We start from the raw sequence: 18,595 nt of genomic DNA, 5'->3' as shown, positions 1-18,595 counted from the left end.
GTAACATCCAGTCCTTTATTGCATCTCTTTTGTGGTATACAGACGCTCATTTGGAGACTACAGCTTGTGGAGAGTACAGGAACTAATAGGCACAAAGCGAGTGTATGTTGCCTATGTGTGAAATGGCTGTTGAACATAAGCCATTTATGGCAATATAAAATGCATGTTGTAAATGTTGCTCTCCTTCAGCAAATGTTGCTCTCCTGTGTTTTCAAGACAGCTGAGCAATATGTCCTCCTAGACAAGTGCATTTTCTTAGGGTACACAAAATACAAAAAGAGAAAAAAACCTTGAAAGCTCGATATCTGGTTCTTGCAGAGTTTAAAAAGGAAGATCTGCTTTGACCAGTTGCTAGATCCAATAAGCCAATTAAGTTCCAGTCCAAGTGGAGTTCAATGACCTTATTGCAATGAGTGATCTAACATAGGAATATGCTTTCCTTTATCCTGTTACTAGGAGCAGGAGAATATAGTTGTTGGCCAAAAAGAGTAGGTTGGGCTATGTTTTTTGTCTAATTTGTATTGTGTTCCTTTGACATCAGTGGTCTGAGAAAAAAGGAAAATGGTTCTTTATGGAATAAATGCATAGTTTCAGTCTAAATATTTTCCTAGCCAGATCTGTCTGCTTGATATGTCATCTAAGTGCTGAGCATTTTTTACCAAACAAATTCCATTGGTTCCCCAACAACTATTATTCACAAGCTTCCTGCTTACACTTTTTGTTTTAATTTACTATTTAGGCACAGACCTCGATGGTGACAGACAATCATTCTTCCACTTTGTTATTTTTTGTGGTTTCCAGGTTTCTGGATAGAGAATTCTGTCCATTTACCTGCAATAGATGCCTGTCATTCTAACATTTTAAATCACAGTAATTTAAAGATAACATTCAAATGTTTCAGCTACTGTGTAGAAATGAATATATTTTTATGTAGATAGATTTAGGGAGGTCAGCATGTATCACATATTACTTCTTTGTGTTGGTTTATTTTGTAATTCTTAGCTCTTTAGTTTCTTTTTCAATGATACCTCTGTCTCAGTGGAACTTCGCATTAGTGGATCAGGATGTTTACTGAAATAACCATTTGAAATTATTAAAATATGCAGTGGAAAGCAGCATTCCTAGTTTAATGTGCTTCTGAATATTAAATGCAAATAAAATGTTACATAGACATGAAGCCAATTGTTATATTATAGTATATGAAGCAGTAGCTCTGTAAACCCTAACCTCGTAATTTTGCAAGTTCTACTTTATCATGTAGCTGTAAAAGGCAATCAAAATAAATCATGGAAGATGAAGAAATATTTTCTAGGGCTTTCTGTATGCTTTCAGAAGTGGCGCTTGATCCATGAAATTTTAGTAAGCATATTAAATAATACAATATGATGTGCAATGTGTCAGGTCTGATAAATTATTTTGTATAGGACATTTATACAACATATGGTGAGCTGCTATGTGAACAGCTTAATGACTAAATTATGTTAATCTTTCTTGCCATATTTACTTTTCATTTAAGAAAAGGCATTTTCAAATTTTTATTTTACTTTTTTGATCATGTGTAGATATAAGAAAGGTGTAGGTCATCTCTGAGAAGCCGTGACAGTGATCCAAGGTTCCTCAGCTGTGCAGTGTACATAACACAGATGTTGGGAGAGTCATCTGTCAGCTATGCCTCTCCTATGGAGTTAAAGTTCTAGGGGGAAAAGAATTCGACACAGTGCTGTCACTGTTACATTTTCACAATAGAAGAGCATGCAAATAGTCAACCTCCTGCTTAGCAGTAGTGCCCTGTCTAATGTCTGTGCTGGTTAGAATAAAAAAATAGTGGGTGCATCTAGGGCTCATAGATCTGACAAAGGTCATGCTATGCTGGGCATTTGAATTGGAAATTGTCTGGACTTAGATTTTATAAAGCTCCCACTGTTGTCGGGGAAAATTTCAGCAGGGTTTTGTCCCTAGAGAGGCCTCTTAGGCCCTTTTCTGTCCTATGAATGAATTTAGATGTGAGGGTTTCTCTTGCCTTAAAACTGTTAAGTTCATTTTGCATACATCCCTAGAGAGAAAAACTGGCAGATGCTTTTGTCTTGGAAGTGTTTAAAAGAAAACTGCAGAACAGGAACAAGGGAGAGAAGGGGCCCTGTGTGGAGTCCCAGAACATTTTGGAAATGGCCAATATGCAGTTTTCATCAGTACTAAGGCGGGGCGCAATATGGTGCCTGTAGCTCACTAGGGAATATGAATGTTGATTAAGCATACTCCCAGGCTTTGAAATCCTGAAAGCAGTGTCAGAATAATGGATGTTGAGCAAATGTCAAGCATTTGTTAATTTCTCTGTTATTTGGAGTTTATCTACCATGATCAATCAAATAAACTAGTGCTTCTCTGTTGTGGCATGTGTCATTGATATGGTGATTAGGTGGATAGAGAGGCCTTCTGCCTTTTTTTTTTTTTTTTTTTAATCCAGGTAACAGATTACATATGAACAGCCATAACTTTTAAGTTAAATATTTCTTTGCAGTTGGTTTAGTGGAAAGAGGTGCATTAACAAAATACTTTGGAGGTACAGGGAGACAAAAATATTTGCGTATCTGCTCTGATAAAAATTACATTTATGCCATTTTCCCCACTTTTGGCCTTAAAATTTTTCTGTCATGAGGAAGGAGAAATTACTTCTGAATTAAAGTTGGTGAAGGGATCTTTTACTTTTCTTAGAGGGATAAGTTTGAAAACAAAGGATATCCACCCCAAAGTACTAATTTATGGCTTAGCTCCCTTCTTCACTCTAAATCTAAGTTTCTAAAAACTAGAAACTTGATCTCTACATCCTCTTATGGATACCCTTTAGTTAAAAGTAGAGATCTCTTTTATAAGAATATATGCTCTCTTACAAGGTATGTCATGTATAATGTATATATGTAAGTTGTTAGTTACTTGCTAATGTGCAGACGTGTAAACATTCCAGTTGAGAATATTTTGTTCTCTCTCAATTTTCACTATTTTCTGAAGTCCCAATTCTGTTAGTTTGCCACTCTTAGAAATTAACATATAAGGACCTGATATTTAAATGTGAACAACAAATTAAGATTATTCTGAAAGAGAAGAAGGCTCTGTGGCCTTTGCTGCTTTAGTGTAATATATTAAAACTTCAAAATATTAGAGGATAGGTTGGGATATTTTGTGTGAGGCATTTTTGAAAGCTGCCTGAAGGATATTATCAGTCAAATTTCAGTGAATTCCAGTGAAGTTTATTTAACACCCTTTTCATTGATTTTTTTAACTTCAGTCATTATGGACTTAATATAAATTCAGTAATGTGTATTTTTATTATGTTTTTGATAAGTCACAAAAATTTAAGACGTGTCAGTGAGTCATGCCATACTACTTGATGCACGCTGAGGTCATCTTCAGCTTATTTTAACAGAGAACTAGTGTTTGTTCTTCCTTGGCTTCCACGTTTATTTATCAAAGCCTCTAGCATTGTACAAAAACTGGTGAAATTTTGGTGCTTGGTGAAGGTGATGCTGTATAGTCAAACTTATTGACTGTTTATATTAGAGATAATTCTGTTCCATTAGTGTTCCATTAGATTCTGTTCCATGGAGTAAGAGTTCTGGAAAGCCAGTCTTTCCTGCAGTGGCACTATGGGAAACAAAGCTTGTAGTCATTGTATGTATTTTCAGGGCGATACAAGGAACACCGGAAAAATACTCTGGAGAGGAGAGAAAGGGAAAGGAAAAGCCTGTTGATAGCAGTGGAAAGGGTTAGAGAAGTTTTAGGATACACTAATGTAATGTTGTGATCAGCTCTTGTGATGTTCACTTCCTATTGCCTGCCAGTTTTAGGTAGAAAGCTTTTTTAAAAAGAGAGTGCTGGAAGAACACCAGTAAAAAAGAAATAGCTGGATTTCCTTCTTGTGCATTTCTGCAATCTTTCCAAGGGGGAAGTAAGTAGTGGCATTAAATGACTTTATTCCCTCTATGGCATAATAAGGTATGTCTCTTGGGCTGAAAGTAAGCTTTGTAAATATCTGCGTGCGTGATACAACAACTTAGATATACAAGACAAAATACTGCACTGTTGGGAAGGTAGACAAGAATTATTATCTTTTTTTTTTTTATTATTTTGTTTTGTTCAATAATTACAAATAGCTTAAAAATTGAGTTTTTTTAAAATTATAAACACTGTCTAGGGCTATAAAGTGTCAGGGGAACTAGTTATAAATGAATTATATATATAATTCATCTCTTGCCTTAAATCTGCATCATAACCAAAATGGGAATTAACTAAAAATTATCACTTCTATGTCATCCATGTTTGATTCTTGAAATTTTATCCTGAATATATTTTAGATTATATCCTGAATAGGAAACATCAATAAGATCCTGACTTGTTTAAGGAATTAAGTTTTGATTGGATTACTGGAAGCTTTTTTGACTTCAGATGTTCGCTTTTTACCATGGAGAAACGTATGCAACAGTGTGTGTGCTTGACATGTGATGCATGCAAATGCTAAATACAGTAGCAGCATGAGGCAAGTGTCATTAACAGTAATTTATGTAATGAAAGCCACCTGGCTGTCTTTGTAATTAATTGCTTGTAAATAATAAATTTTAAATGTAGTTTATAGTTTTCTAAATTTGATTATATATTTTCAGGAGCAAATTGTTTAAGGGTGTTTAGGGATTTATTTAGTTCAACACATACGCTTTTTACATGCAGGCTAATTTTTTAATACAAAATGAACAATCTAATTATCTCTGAATTGCCATTCATTCATAAAAATAGTTTTCTGAACTTAAACACCTAACTTGTACAAAACAGTATAGTTTTGTTGGGAAAAATAGCTATAAAGTAGAATTATGTTTCTCTTTGTCCACAGTAAGTAAATTTGAGCTTGAAGTCTGAAAAACTTAACTTCTCCTCATCTATTTCTTTTCCTGGACATAAGGGGAAGTAGCACAATAGACTAATCCAAACAAAATGAGGGGATGAACACGAAATAAATATTTCAAATATTGCTTTCCATTAATAGCCTACTGACTATATTTTTGATGTATGAACCTTGGCCCTATCAGTAGGCAGATGAGAAAGGAGAAGGATAAACCCCTGGTTTAAGTTGTATCTTCTTTGCCTTAACTGCTTGTTGAGGTCCATTGCTGTTGCACCCAGGGAACGTCCTTCTTCACATAAGCAACATCAGATAAAGAACTCCTCTACTGTATTTTTTTCTAATGGTTCAACATTTAGATTGTACTACTAAGATAAAGATGTCAAACTTGCAAACATGTTTTTGGTACAGTCTTAACTGAAGTAAATTGAAATAAAGTGTGGATGATGTTCAGTTGAGTGCAAATGAGGAGTTCACAGATGTTTTGCCTTTTTCTGCAGTCTCTGGTGTGCTGCTGTGTGCCTCTGCTTTGGGACGTTCACTGATTCTTTCCTGGATATTAAGAAACTTTTCTTCTTGCTAAGTAACTTGGAGTAGTTGAAATCAAGGACATAGAAATCATCTACTTTTGCTAGTCTCAAGCATTGGAGTTTTTAAATTTAATTTTCTCAAAAAATTTAATGGTAGAGTTAAAAGTAGAATTCTTGAGTATACCAGGAAATGGAGATGTGGTGGACAAGTACTGAGATTATCAAGGTGTATGCGGAGACAAATCCTCTTTGACTCCTATCAGTTTCTTTTGTCAGTGGATTCCCTGTGGATCTCAGTGGCTTAGATACTTAAAGGGTATCAGACATGTTCTGCTGTCTGTAAGGTGAGGACGTTCAATAGTCATTGAAGCCTGATGTCAGAATATTTGGGAGTTTTAATTTCACATTTTAACACTGACAGTGTATTTCTTAAGCCCTTATTGTGAATATATATTCTTCTGTATTACTTCTGAAAATATTTTTCAGTTTGAAAATTTGACCTTGAAAAGAATTTTTATATTTTAATGGAAGAAACTTGTAACATTAGTGAAATACTATTTATTTATACAAGTCTCTGTGTGGGCTTGGCCTTGGAATAGGTTTCAAACTTATTCATTCAACAGGCATTATTTAATTCCAGAAAAGAATTATATCAGAACAGTATCTTAGGCAAATTACTGTCTATTTTCACTACTTGCTTACTGAGATTATAAAACTGAAAAATTAGTTTCTTTTTGTGTGGACCTGCTACTCTTCTATTGCTGCTATTACTGTGTTTTTTAACAGGTTATGAATTTATTCACTTTTAAAGTATGATGCTGTTCTTATCATAACAATATGTGTGTGACTGGAAAAACTAGCATCTTTGTTTTTCACTTTTCTGGTTGGGAGAGTGCTCATAAATACTTTGTAATCATTTGAATATGTCATATTTTTAGTTACACTTATATTATTGCTGTTGGAAGTAAGATTTTTGTGGTGTGGGTGGAAGAAGGTGTAATTTATCTCTGCAAAGAGCTAGCATTATTTTGGGATCACTGCCCATATTGGTTATTTGTACTTACCTCTGCAACTTATTTTTTTCACATCTGATACAGATTGCTCATAGTCTTCAGTTGTTTTAAAATATATTGGTTGTTACAAGAGACACAAAAAAATTAGGTGTCTACAGGAAGAATTGGTGCTCTGTTCTTAAAGGAACTTCTAAGTCTTCCTAAATGAAAAATCAAACAGTATCTAATACTGGCAATTTTCCTCTGTCTGCTGCTAGAACTTATTGGCCAACTAGGTCAGACATTATTAAAGTTCAAGTGGCCCAGTGGGAAAAGTAATGGCCTTACGCTACTATGAATTTTAAATGCTGCCATTTCTATGTATTGCACCATCATCTGTTCTCGCACATCACTAAATTGTATAGAAGTTGTGGGACCAACCAGTGTCAAGGTCATAGAAGTGATGACTCTTCTCAAGTAGCCTTCACTGAGCTTTGTCATACAGTTATAAGCCTGGCTATAGGCAGCAAAGTTGTATGAACATGCCTGAATTTAACCTTTATATTATCATTGAAATGTGCAAGCCTGCAATGCAGGATATCTTTCTCCTCAGAATCTTTACTTTGGGTTTTATTTTTGATCCTGCTAAAGGTATGAAATTGACTTTTGGGGCAATGGCAATTTTTAGGGATCTGTATTTAAGTCTTTTGAGTTGAGCTGTTGTACAGCTTACTGAATTGGATATCAGAGAATTTTAAAATTGATTAATGCTATTGTTCTTCAGATTAGCTTGATGATTTTTTTTGATTTTAAATGTAATCATACTAAGTCTGAAGTGAGCATATCATGTACTTCTTGTCATATATATATGTATATCTGCACACACAGCACAACAATAACAACAACAACAACAAAACAACAATAGTAATAATAACAATAATAATAATATATATGTAATGGGAATATTTCTTCTAGAGAACTGTATTGACTTCATAGTTTCCAAAGAAGTAGCTACCAATAATGCTTCATTGCATGGAAGGCTTCTTGTGCAGAAATAATAGAACTGGTTTTGTATTCCAGACTTGGTGTAGCTGGAAAGGTGGAAAATTGGAAGATGGCCACGTTACAGAAGTTAGCATGTTGTAACTAAAGACTTAGATACTTCTATGTTACTTACTAACTCTAATTCAAATTCACCTATTGATTTAAAAATACATCTTCATACGCATGTATATAGACAAGTATATTGATTTAACTTAAATTGGTAATTCACTGAGTTCTGATAAGTCATTGGTAGATTTGTGAATGATGAAAGTACAAATGTATACAGGGAGAACACTCTGCTTTTTGAGAATTTTCATTCAGAGAAGTGACCACAATCATACGAAACTATAAGAAAGATTGTAGTACAAGAGGCTACAGTGAAGAAAGATTAAAGCTGTAACTTATGCTAGAGGTCAGTGTGCCTCCTTTGTTCCATGTTCTTCAGTGCTTGGATGCATACAAGCCTAACATTTCCTAAGGTTTGGGTAGACCTTTAGTATTCCTGAGCCTTCCTGGGTCTCTTGTGGAATCATTCAGACTGCTAAGAAGCCTTTTCGTTGGCTGGACAATCCTGACACGTGGAAGAAATTCTGAGAATCCACTAGTTGTCACCCCCTCTCAGGTGGGAAGTTGACCATCAGACTGGCATTGGGTCATTTACAGGTGTAGCTGTGGTGCTTGCTGCCCACATCCTGCAGTTCTAGGAAACCACTGAGGCTGTATGCATCCGTGCATGCTATGCATTTGAAACTATCCTGCTAGATCTATTTGAAATCCATTACTGACAGAGTTTCTGCAAGTTAGAGTGGACTGGTTAGCATGTGATAGGCAGCATAAACGTTGTTTCCTTCAGAAGTCCTTTGCAGTATGGAAGATGAGAACTTTGCTGTTTGGATTTCTCTCATGTCTTTAATAATGTGACAGGAAAAATACATTTTAGACACATGCTCTGAAACTTACACTTCATATTATAAAATAAAAGTAATTTTATCTTTTAAAAATGGACATTTTTAGCCAACTTCAGATTTCGCAGTTTTCTGCTCAAATCCACTTACATGAGAACAAAATACATCAGGCATTCAGATGGAAGTACGCCACTCACATCAACACAGAGTAACAAAAGGTAAATTGGCGTCATTGTGGATGCCAGTATACAAGAAAAAGAGAATATCTAAAGAGCGAGGCTGGATGCTTTGAACAGAGCCCTGGGAGTTAGATTCATTACTGTCTTGAATTGCAGACAATAATGTTTCCATGAACGTTGTCACTACAGAGGTTAAGAGAAAAGTTTGCTTATTTCCCTGGACAATATACTTAGTTCTACAAGAGAGATAACAAGTTATTAAATGTTTAAACAAGGTAGTACTCAGAATTATGACATCTGGATTTTTTGTTTGTTTCAGAAAATCAGCAATTATGTGTCTTGGCTCTACACCTGTTTCTCAACAAGAGTCTGCTTGTTACAAATGTCTATATTCCTGGTCTTCAAGTAAGCCATGAGGCTTATTATATAGTTTATTCCATGAAAGGCAATAATGCAGTTCTCAAAATTTTTTTGAATAAAAAACACTTTCAGTGTTACTTTTGTTTTTCTGGATAGCTCACTGATAAATGCATTTGTCTGCTCATTTGTTGCTTTGAAATCTTATATAGAAGTCTCAGAGGATGGATGGAGCCCTGGGAATTTAGCTGTTCATTTAGAAGTAATGATCACTTCTATGGTAGTATTCCTTCTGTCAGTATCAGCAGTTGTGATCATGCTGTTTTGCTGTTCAAATGCATGTTCATGACTTCTCTTCCCTCTCCAAGTACGTAGTGCCGTCTTTTTCAGTGCTTTCTGAAACCATGATGTTTCAGTTTTCACTCAATGGGATCTTGTAATAGATGCTCCATCTGTGTTTTGAGGAGCTATTTCATTTTGCCAGGAAGTTGTCTCAATAAAATTGTAGCAAGGAAACACTGAGTGGCAGATGAGTGGTTTTAGTGTTTAAGACAGGAACTATGTTAACTAAAAGAAATGTGGAAACAGCTATGTGAAGATATAAATCCACTTCTCCTGGAGAAGGGAAAAGTCATCCAGTAGTAAGGCTTGAAATTTTTTGAATGCTTTTACTGAAATAATTCTCTTTGTCCCAGTGGTAAAGTTTCTGTAGTGCAATCCAGTATATATCCAGTTTGCACTCTTATTGGAATGAATTTTTTCAGTATTCGTGCTAAGTCCTAAATTATCTGAAAGCTGAAAGCATAGGAGAGGAGTGCTGAACTAAATTGAAGTAGATCAAAATCCAAGGACACCAAAGGGACAAATCAAATGGACAAGAATAACAAAAAACATTTAGTTTTGAGAAGACCTTGAAGGTCATTGAGTCCAAGCTTTAACCTAGTATTTCCAAGTCCACCATTAAAGGTGGCGTGTAAAGAGCGGGAGGGATAATGGTCTTAGTTTTTTTTGGTATAGTAGTGTCAGTGTATAGTAGGATAATGGTAGTGTAAGTACAGTTATCATACCAGGAATAGCCTAAAACCACAAATATTCCTATGTCAGTGGAGGAGAACTCAAACCAGAAATCTAGTCAAATGCAGTCCTGATCTGTTTTGGGTTTTTTCCCACATCTATCTCTAAATTCAGTTTTACCATTATGACCATGTAAATCTACAAGGTAATAATAGTTATGTGAGTCATTAGGGGGCCATATGTATCCAACTTATTTATAGCCTGCAGGTTTGGGGTTTTTTTAAAATCAACTTGAAATATCTCAGCTTTCAATATTTGTATAACCTGTGTAAGTATATAATCTTAATTTCTTTCCTTTGTTCACATTCTAGTGATTACAGGTGCAGGTTGCAGGTTGTCATAATTAGATTGTGCGCCTTTTGGAGAGGCTTTGTGGTATGTAATTCCTGGCCTCTGTGTCACATGTATATTTAAATAAATATTTATTTTTAAAATACTGTTTATTTGATTTAAATAGAAACTTTAATAAAAAATTAAATTCTTTACTGTATTGTACTTATTTTTTCTGAAATCCATTTATTTAATAAATCTATATATTAGTCAGTTTCTGTTGCTTCCATTTTTCTAAAGTTTTAACATTCAGTATCAGTGAGTACTTAGGGTGAACAGGCCCATGTGTAAAATACCAAAGATCAAGACTCAGCTTACTGCTGTCACGCAGATGTTGTGCTGGGCAGACAAGCCCAAAATACAGAGTTATGGCAAAAAGCCTGGAAGCACAGCTATGGATAAGACATACTTGTAAGTTCTTTATACAGCACTGCATTTATCTAGTCACTTTGTTCCTGATTCTTCAGCTGCTTGGTTTAGAGGTAACACACCACGCTGCATATACATACTGTCTGTTTAACTCTGATCCAGCCATTTAGTTGTTTTGTGTCTCAGCATTCTCTTTTGAAAGTGGGAGTAGGACCTTCCCTATCTTAAATTAGTATTTCTGAAGTGTGACAGTTGGAAGCAGAAGGGTCATTTATGTATGGAGAGAATGTGTACTTTCAATGTAATTATGATATGATACAGGTGTTAAATTCACATACAAGAAATCTTGACAGAGGAGTGAGACTTTAGACACTGTAGAATCTTTGAACTACCTATGCTGTGCCATAGTAGGTAAGTTCATGAAAGGAAAAAAATGTTAATTATTCATAATGCTGTGCTGTACCATAAAACTCGATTTATTGAGACTATAATTTGTTCAAGTTGCATGTAGTAGAAAAATATATCAGGAGTAATTAGTAGTATTCAGGAAGTGATGAGGTAGATATATCCACAGAGGACAATTGAAAACAGTAGTGGTGTGGTATTGATTGCCTTTCAGAGGAAAAAAAATCTTGTCTCGTTTCTAAATGTTAACAATTCAGAGAGAAAAATTCCCACTTGGGAAGAATGCTTTCCAGGTTGCTTCATTGCCAGGTGTTTGACATTGAGTGGAGCCTTAGATGAATGAAGCTTATGGCAGCTTTTGGAAATGACCGACTCTGGGGAATCTTGGCTTCCTGCTGTGAAAGTTTCCATTTTCAAAGCACATCAGTTTCAGTGGGAATGTTCTGCTGGTCCCATATGCTACTTCTGACAGAGGGGGAAGTTTTTAACCTGAATATGAGACAGCTACTGAAGAAGTTCCCTTGCTGCTAACAAAATGAATTTCAATATGTTGCCAATGAACAAGCTGTATGTTCCCAACTGCTGGTGGAGTTTAACTCTGTCAATTATTAATGGAAATTTTGCTTTAATTTCCGTTTTTTCCTGTTACCTTTTAGATGCACTACTTGCTCCTGGTAGGACTTTTGGGTTCTGAAGTTGAATCACCCAAACAATATGCTAGTTTGATTTGAAATTCTTGCTGTATTTTCCTCCCTTCCCTCATACGCTCTCTCCTTGACCTAGCAGCAGGAAGCCTTTGTCTGAGGTGTTCATCTGGAACAACTTTTCCACACTTGTTTTCATGTTCTGTTAGATTACAGGGCAGCAGGCCTACCTTTGAAGCTCCCTTCTCTTTTGTTTCTTTGCAGTGCACTCCAGTAATTAACTTTGTCCTTCTTTTATTTGTTCCAGTCAATCGCAGTCCACTCTGCTGAGCATCTTCTCCCAGGAGTACCAGGTTAGAAGTTTTCTCCTTTGTGAGGGTTGACAGGTGCCTAATTGAATGATGAATGTCCCTTTATTTCTTTGTAATTGAACTGCCAGCTTTCTGATTGGTTTGGAGGATGTTCCTTTTTCCACATCAAGCACCGCCTGAGTCTCAGTGGATGGCTGCCAAGCCTACCCATCCATCTGTCTAATAACATCTAGCCTTTGCTTATTTGGTGGACCTGTAATAAATTATGCTAAACCATTATTATTCTGACAATAATAATTTCCCTGTGTTGCGTGGTTCCATGTGCTAAATGTTTGCTGACTTGCACTGTCAGTGCTGCTTTCCATTGCTGACAGAGATGATGATAAATGACCATTGCCGGAGTGGCAGAAGGCAAGAGAGGCAGAAAATGGAGTCATTTATCATGAGATGACAGGTGTCAGTCAAATGGCAAGTCTCTATGGAATTACTTTTTGTAGTTTTTCAAGTAAGTTGTTTTTAAGCAATGTTCTTCCTGGTTAAAAATGCCAATTGAATTGTAAAACTAGAGTGCACCAGACTTAGGTGGAATTGAATTGAGGGAAAATTAATACAAAGGTTGAAAGAGAGAACAAGTTTTTCTTTGCCCTCAGCAGCCTTCAGTAAACTTATTTAGATTCAATTATTGTGACCTTACTGGCTTTTACATATGGTACATTGCAGTACAGTCTGAAGACGTTCAATTCAATAGCTAGATTGAATGTCACTTCTGTATGGAATCTAAAAGCATGGTTCACATCTATCAAAATGTAGCCAAGGATCACGTGTTTGTGTAGTCATGATTTCTGTGTTTTGATCTATGACACATTTGTAAAAGTCCTTGTTTTTTCATTTTTCTAGAAACAAATCAAAAGAACACATGCCAAGCATCACACTGCTGAAGCTATCGAAACTTACTACCAAAGGTATGACCTCCCCACCCCAGTTAAGACTCTTATCATAGCTACTGGTTTTTATGGCAGCTTAGGTAAATTAGCTGATGAAGCTAATTTTATATAACAACCAATTAAGAATTTAGGAATACAGAATGGTTCACCTAAAAATGTTTTTCCCTGCAAATACAGAAATTTTTCAGGATTTGGTCATTCTGATTAAGAAATATTTACTTACCTGGCTCTAAGTCAGGATAAGCAAATATTTGTTCAGTGTGTGTGATGGCACTTATTATGTACTGCGTAGAGTTTCTAATTTTAGGATTTCTATGTCAAGACTGATTTTGATGACTTCCTTACAGCAAGAGAGCTTGTTTTGTTACAGTTGCTTGTTTAAAACGACATTTGTGTTACAGTACAAAAAGTTACATATTCATGTGTTGCCAGTTAAAGCACTAATTTTTAGATCACTTCTGTTTTATCAGCAGAAGTGTCAGAAATAGTTTTTAAGGGAGAATGAGAACCTTTATGTCATTTTACAATTGTTTGCATCTTAAGCTAATAAACTGTGCTTGCTACACCTTATAGTTTTTCTGTTAGTTCTATAGGCTTTGCTAAAAATATTCCAGTGACATAATTGGGGCATAGTGATAACAGGTAAAGATATGCAATTAAAATATTACTTTGTAGACTGACATATCTGAAGAGCATGCATGGCAAGTGAATTCATACTTGTGATGTATGATATTTGTGCTTAATACTAATCTGTATGAACCAAGAAAATAAACAAAGAGCCTTCATTTGTAAACAATTAAATGTGCTTCTGCCAGAGTCATGTATTTAAAACTTAACCACAGCCTGATTATATCCGACATGGGTTTTAGAATACCTAGTGTGAAGTGTACTAGTTTGGGTGTTTGATTTTGGTTTTTTAGTAGTTGTATTGTTCTGTAAAATTTGTACTGGATCTCATCACACTTTTCCTAGCCTTGATTTTGTTTAGGAAGAGTATTGGCTTAAAATGTTGTGCCAATAACATACATATACAGTATTACTTTTAATTCTTTTTCACTAGCACGGTTTCAGTGAAGTGGCCTGTGGTAACTGCTGTACAAGTAACCCTTTTCTTAGAGTATGTGTAAATCAGTAGTTCCAGCCTGAAACTTCAACCTGAAACATGGGACAAAATTTTGCTTTATGCAAAGCAGCAGTTGTATTGGTGTCAGTAGGGTTGTAGGTATGATTAAGTTTGTCTCACATCAAGTAGGAGGATTTGGTCTCCTGTCTTCTTCTGTAGTCTGAAGTATAATAGCAGTACATAACTAATACATTATGTATGAAGCTGTGTGGTAGTGGTAGGGAAAATCATTCTTTATGCTATTTCTGAGTATGTCATTCTGCAAGTATATTAACATGGCTGAGTAAAATGCACATGTTTTAAAATCAGAGATGTTCTGGTCAATAGTTAAAAAATTCATTTCAGTACTGTTTTAACAGATTTACTGTGTAGTATGATTAGGAGGTTACAGAAGCAGACAACTTGAGTTAGAAGCCACTTTGAAATACTTCAGGCATGAATATGACAAACATGTCTTCTCCTCTGTTCTTCTGTAGCATCCACTTTACTGCTATAAACCCCAGTATAGGTGCTATGCTCCTTCGTATTTCTACTGACATACAAGCAGATAACTGTGCTGTCATTTCTTTCTTAGATCAGAAACTACCCAGTTTTGAAGGTAGATGTTTCCAGTGGTCCCTGTTAAGAGCAAGTGAAATAGTTGAGTAGAGTAGTTTCTTCTGCTTGGCTGAGATTTACTGGTCCGAAACTTAGGCAAACAAAAAGTACAAGAAGGATCAGCACGTTTTCAGAACAGTATTGCCATCAGCATGTGAGGCCTGTTAGTCTATAATGGAGTTGCCAGAAGCATTAGAAATATCTGAGAGAAATTTACTTCGTTGTCACTGTAGTGTTGCTGTATGATCATCTCGATGCATGTTTAAGAACATTAATCTCAAGTACATTTTCCTGGTCGTGTATTTTGTGTATGATCTCTCATTTTCTTCTGTTATAAATTTTCAATGCTTAAACATACATGAGGCATCTTGTTTTGTGGTTTGGGGTTTTTTTTATGTGTAACTGACATAGGTTACAGCAAAAAGCTTTTTTCATTTCCTTAATTCATTAAGCTTCAGAATAAGTTGCAAGCAAAAAGCCCTCTGTCTAATCTCACATGAAGAGGTTTTATAAAGGTGTGCCACCCATTGCACAGAAAAGTAAAATGATAAAGAATTTTAATGTCTGCAAGTAATGAGCAGAAGAGTGTCTTCTGATGGTTAGATAATGATAGAGCTGGAAAGGCTGTGGTCTTCTGATGATGTCAGTAATGATGTGCTATGCAAATACACATACAATAAATGAGCAAATGTTGGTAACTATTGTTCTTTTCCACGTCTGCAAAGAACAAAGTGACTCCTAATATCATAGCTCCTTCCCATCAGCTTCTCTATGCGGGTTTCAGGCTTTATTGAAATATAAATATCAAACAGTAAAAGTAACAGAAGTGAGGAAAGCGACATTGTGTGAAACTATGGTCAGAAACATCATTCTGTAATACCCTCAACCAGAAACATTAAGCCTTTGCCACTGATAGGATAATGACTTTCTATCAACCTTTATTCAATCCTAAATATTTCTTGTTTTCTCTTTAGAATATTAATTGTTTGACTGATTACACTAAAGTAATTACACTAAATTACACTAAAGTAAAGTTTAAACACTTTAGTGTTTAAACTAATGCCCAGTTGATAAAATCTGGAATAAATTTGAGAATTTATGTTTTTGTGCGTAGTAGTGAATTGAGTAAGATATGCAGTACACCTTTATAGTTGAAGGTCATGTAGAACCAAAAGTCTACTGTGAATGATAGAGTTTTATTTGTGATGCATCTTTAAGTAGTACAGATATAATTTATTTGTGTGTCATTAAGCCACATTTTTAAAATTTTCTTGATATATTGGGTTTTTTACCAGGGACTTCATTGAGATGGATATATTTTGCAGATGAATAGAATAGGAGACAACCCTGGAGAGTTGGAGATTGCTTAAAATACTTCTTAAAAGATTTCCCATTAAGTACTCCGTAATGGGGTGTTTTCCCCCAAATGAAAAAGATTCACAAGAGATGCTGACATGTATTAACTGGCCTTTTCTTGCCACTGCAAAATTACATGGCTTTGTCTTGTCTAGGTACCTGAATGGGGTGATGAAAAATGCAGCTGCCCCAGTATTACTGGACCTGGCCAGTGAGGTAATCATCTTTCTTTTTTCTTTAATCTTCCAGTGTAAAACCTGAGGGGCATATCTATAGTGACTTTAGTGAGAAATGTAATTAACCTAAAAAAAATGGTTTCAAGGCACATTAGACATTTAAAATGGTTCCCCAGTCTGTTAGTACTTAAAATAATTAGACAAAAAGCCACATTTATTAATAAATCAGTTCATGTAATTAGCCTTTTAAATTCAAGGCGAATGTGTAGGATACGCTGAATTTGTATTTTGCTGAAAATTTCAGACAGACTGCAGGTCTTTAATGCCTTAACTTAGTAAAAATTCTTACATAGATTAAATGGAGTTGTATCAGTTTGATCCCTTGCTTTTAATAACAAAACCCATCTAAGTTATTGCTAATTTTTAGTAATAGAAAGGCTTAAACAGATCATTTTCCTGACTCCATTTATTTCTTATCTTAAGATAGAGCACTTAAGCACAATAAATTCAGTGTGTGAAAAGTTCTGTATGGATGCCATTAAAGTCTTGACAAATTTATTGATGCTGTTTATTAACTAGAATATGAATTTCCCTTGTTATACAAGGTGTTCTTTGCATTAAAAACTGCTATCTTAGCACTAGCTTAAAGAACAGGTAAGAAGTTTAAACCAGTGGCAAGGAGTTTCCTAGAAAAAAAAGGATGAAATACCTGGTTTTTAAACTCTAAAGTATTTATTTACCGTAATAGTAACAGTACAATAGCTGATACTCCCTGGAACTGCTTATGCAATCCTCAAAGGGATAGAATGAAATGTATGCTGTTTTGTGTTGCATTTTAATAGAAAATGTAAGAAGGAAGCAGAAAATGTGTGTTTGCATTAAAAATGATATGGCACTGTGAACATTAAGTGTAGCAATAGCAGCAAGGTCTACATGTTACATTAGTAAAAAAGAATGGTTTTTCTCTCATGTACATTGCTGCAGCCAGCAAATGAGTGATTACCTATCAATTACTGGATGGTTTTAATGGTCTGTGAAGTGTCTGTGTAACCTGATCATACAGTAAACATAGAATAAAGGATTTATTTCATGTTAATGGTAATGTGTAGCTTCTTACCATCTCTGGAAAAGACAGGTCTTGAAGTACTGAGAATAGCATGTACTTTACATAAATAAGTACAATCTTATTAAGAATTTAGGTAAACATCCTGATGGATGATATACTGCACCCATATTATATGGGAACTGTCATAAAAATATTTCAAGCACAGAGTAATATATCTGTTACTGGTTCTTTGTATATTTTCCCCATTGATTTAGAGATGATGCATATAATTTCTGCCTCCAGTGAGCATATCTTTGTTTATATTTCACTAATGCATTTTTGCAATTCAGATCAAAGATATCTGCAGTTCAGAAATAAATAAAAATTAAATCTAAGAGAAAGGTGAGATACATAAAGAACTTATCTGCTTCTGGTTTTGTAGTAGCAGGTATATCTGAAAGGCAATGCATTTTGTGGCTGCCACCTAATGCATTAGGGAAACGTGGCAATAACCAGCACCAGATTACTGCTTCCAAACAATCAAGCTGCCATTTTTATATGATGGTTAATATTTAAATGACATACTCTTGCATCTGCTGACAATTGATGTAATGGTAATACTTTATGAGTCAATATATATTTAATCAGTGGAAACTGTAAAAATTGATGAGAAATATATAACATAGCTGTATTACAGTGTGTAGCAGCTCTGTTAAATAGGAAAAGCTCCGTACTGTTATCTTTTGGGGATGTTTTTTAGGGTTTATAAAACTACTTCTAATTCTTTTTTTCAAATGAAATTATTTGCCAACTGTTCGTATTGTATATGTAGTACCAAAAGACTAAAATAAATCACATTTTTGTTAGAAACAATAAAATTAGTCACTTTTCATACAAATATTTTCAAGTGAGATTTGAAGCACTATGAATTTTACTTACATGCTAAATTCTGACATGAAGCATGATGGCCCTATTTCAAAGAAAGATGGACACATGATTAATATGAAAATTAGGGCGATGCAAGTACCTGAACTAATAAGGTAGTCCTTATTCAGGCTGGACTACCTTCAGTAATTTCACCATTTTTCATGTGTCAGCTCTGATGTGGGTTACTGGAAATAAGCAGCTCCATGGAAAGCATTTCTCTCTACTTGGGGAATTTAAGGCCATCCAAGTACACACACATTTGGAAAAATACGTATGCAAGATGGAGTAACCTTTTTTGTGTAGTTACTAAATCAAGATAAAATTTTTGCACTAATAGTGAACTTGAAAGGATGTCAAGAAAAATTCATTGTGACAATGTGTGACCAAGGTTTACTGTCT

The 18,595-nt window shown here is 35.0% G+C and overlaps 1 protein-coding gene across 2 annotated transcripts in view; it reads left to right on the top strand.

The window, feature by feature from the left end:
* Nucleotides 1-18,595, top strand: part of CDIN1 (CDAN1 interacting nuclease 1) — a 124,327-nt gene that overhangs the window by 13,292 nt on the left and 92,440 nt on the right. For both annotated transcript variants that reach the window (XM_063398827.1, XM_063398828.1), the window contains exons 2-4: nt 12,025-12,070; nt 12,926-12,990; nt 16,204-16,264. In XM_063398827.1, coding sequence (XP_063254897.1) covers nt 12,025-12,070; nt 12,926-12,990; nt 16,204-16,264 — 172 coding nt within the window. The remainder of the gene's footprint in view (nt 1-12,024; nt 12,071-12,925; nt 12,991-16,203; nt 16,265-18,595) is intronic.

This window comes from Prinia subflava, chromosome 5, assembly GCF_021018805.1.
Source record: "Prinia subflava isolate CZ2003 ecotype Zambia chromosome 5, Cam_Psub_1.2, whole genome shotgun sequence".
In the NCBI taxonomy this organism is placed as follows: domain Eukaryota; kingdom Metazoa; phylum Chordata; class Aves; order Passeriformes; family Cisticolidae; genus Prinia; species Prinia subflava.
This window is presented reverse-complemented; position numbering and strand designations above follow the sequence as displayed.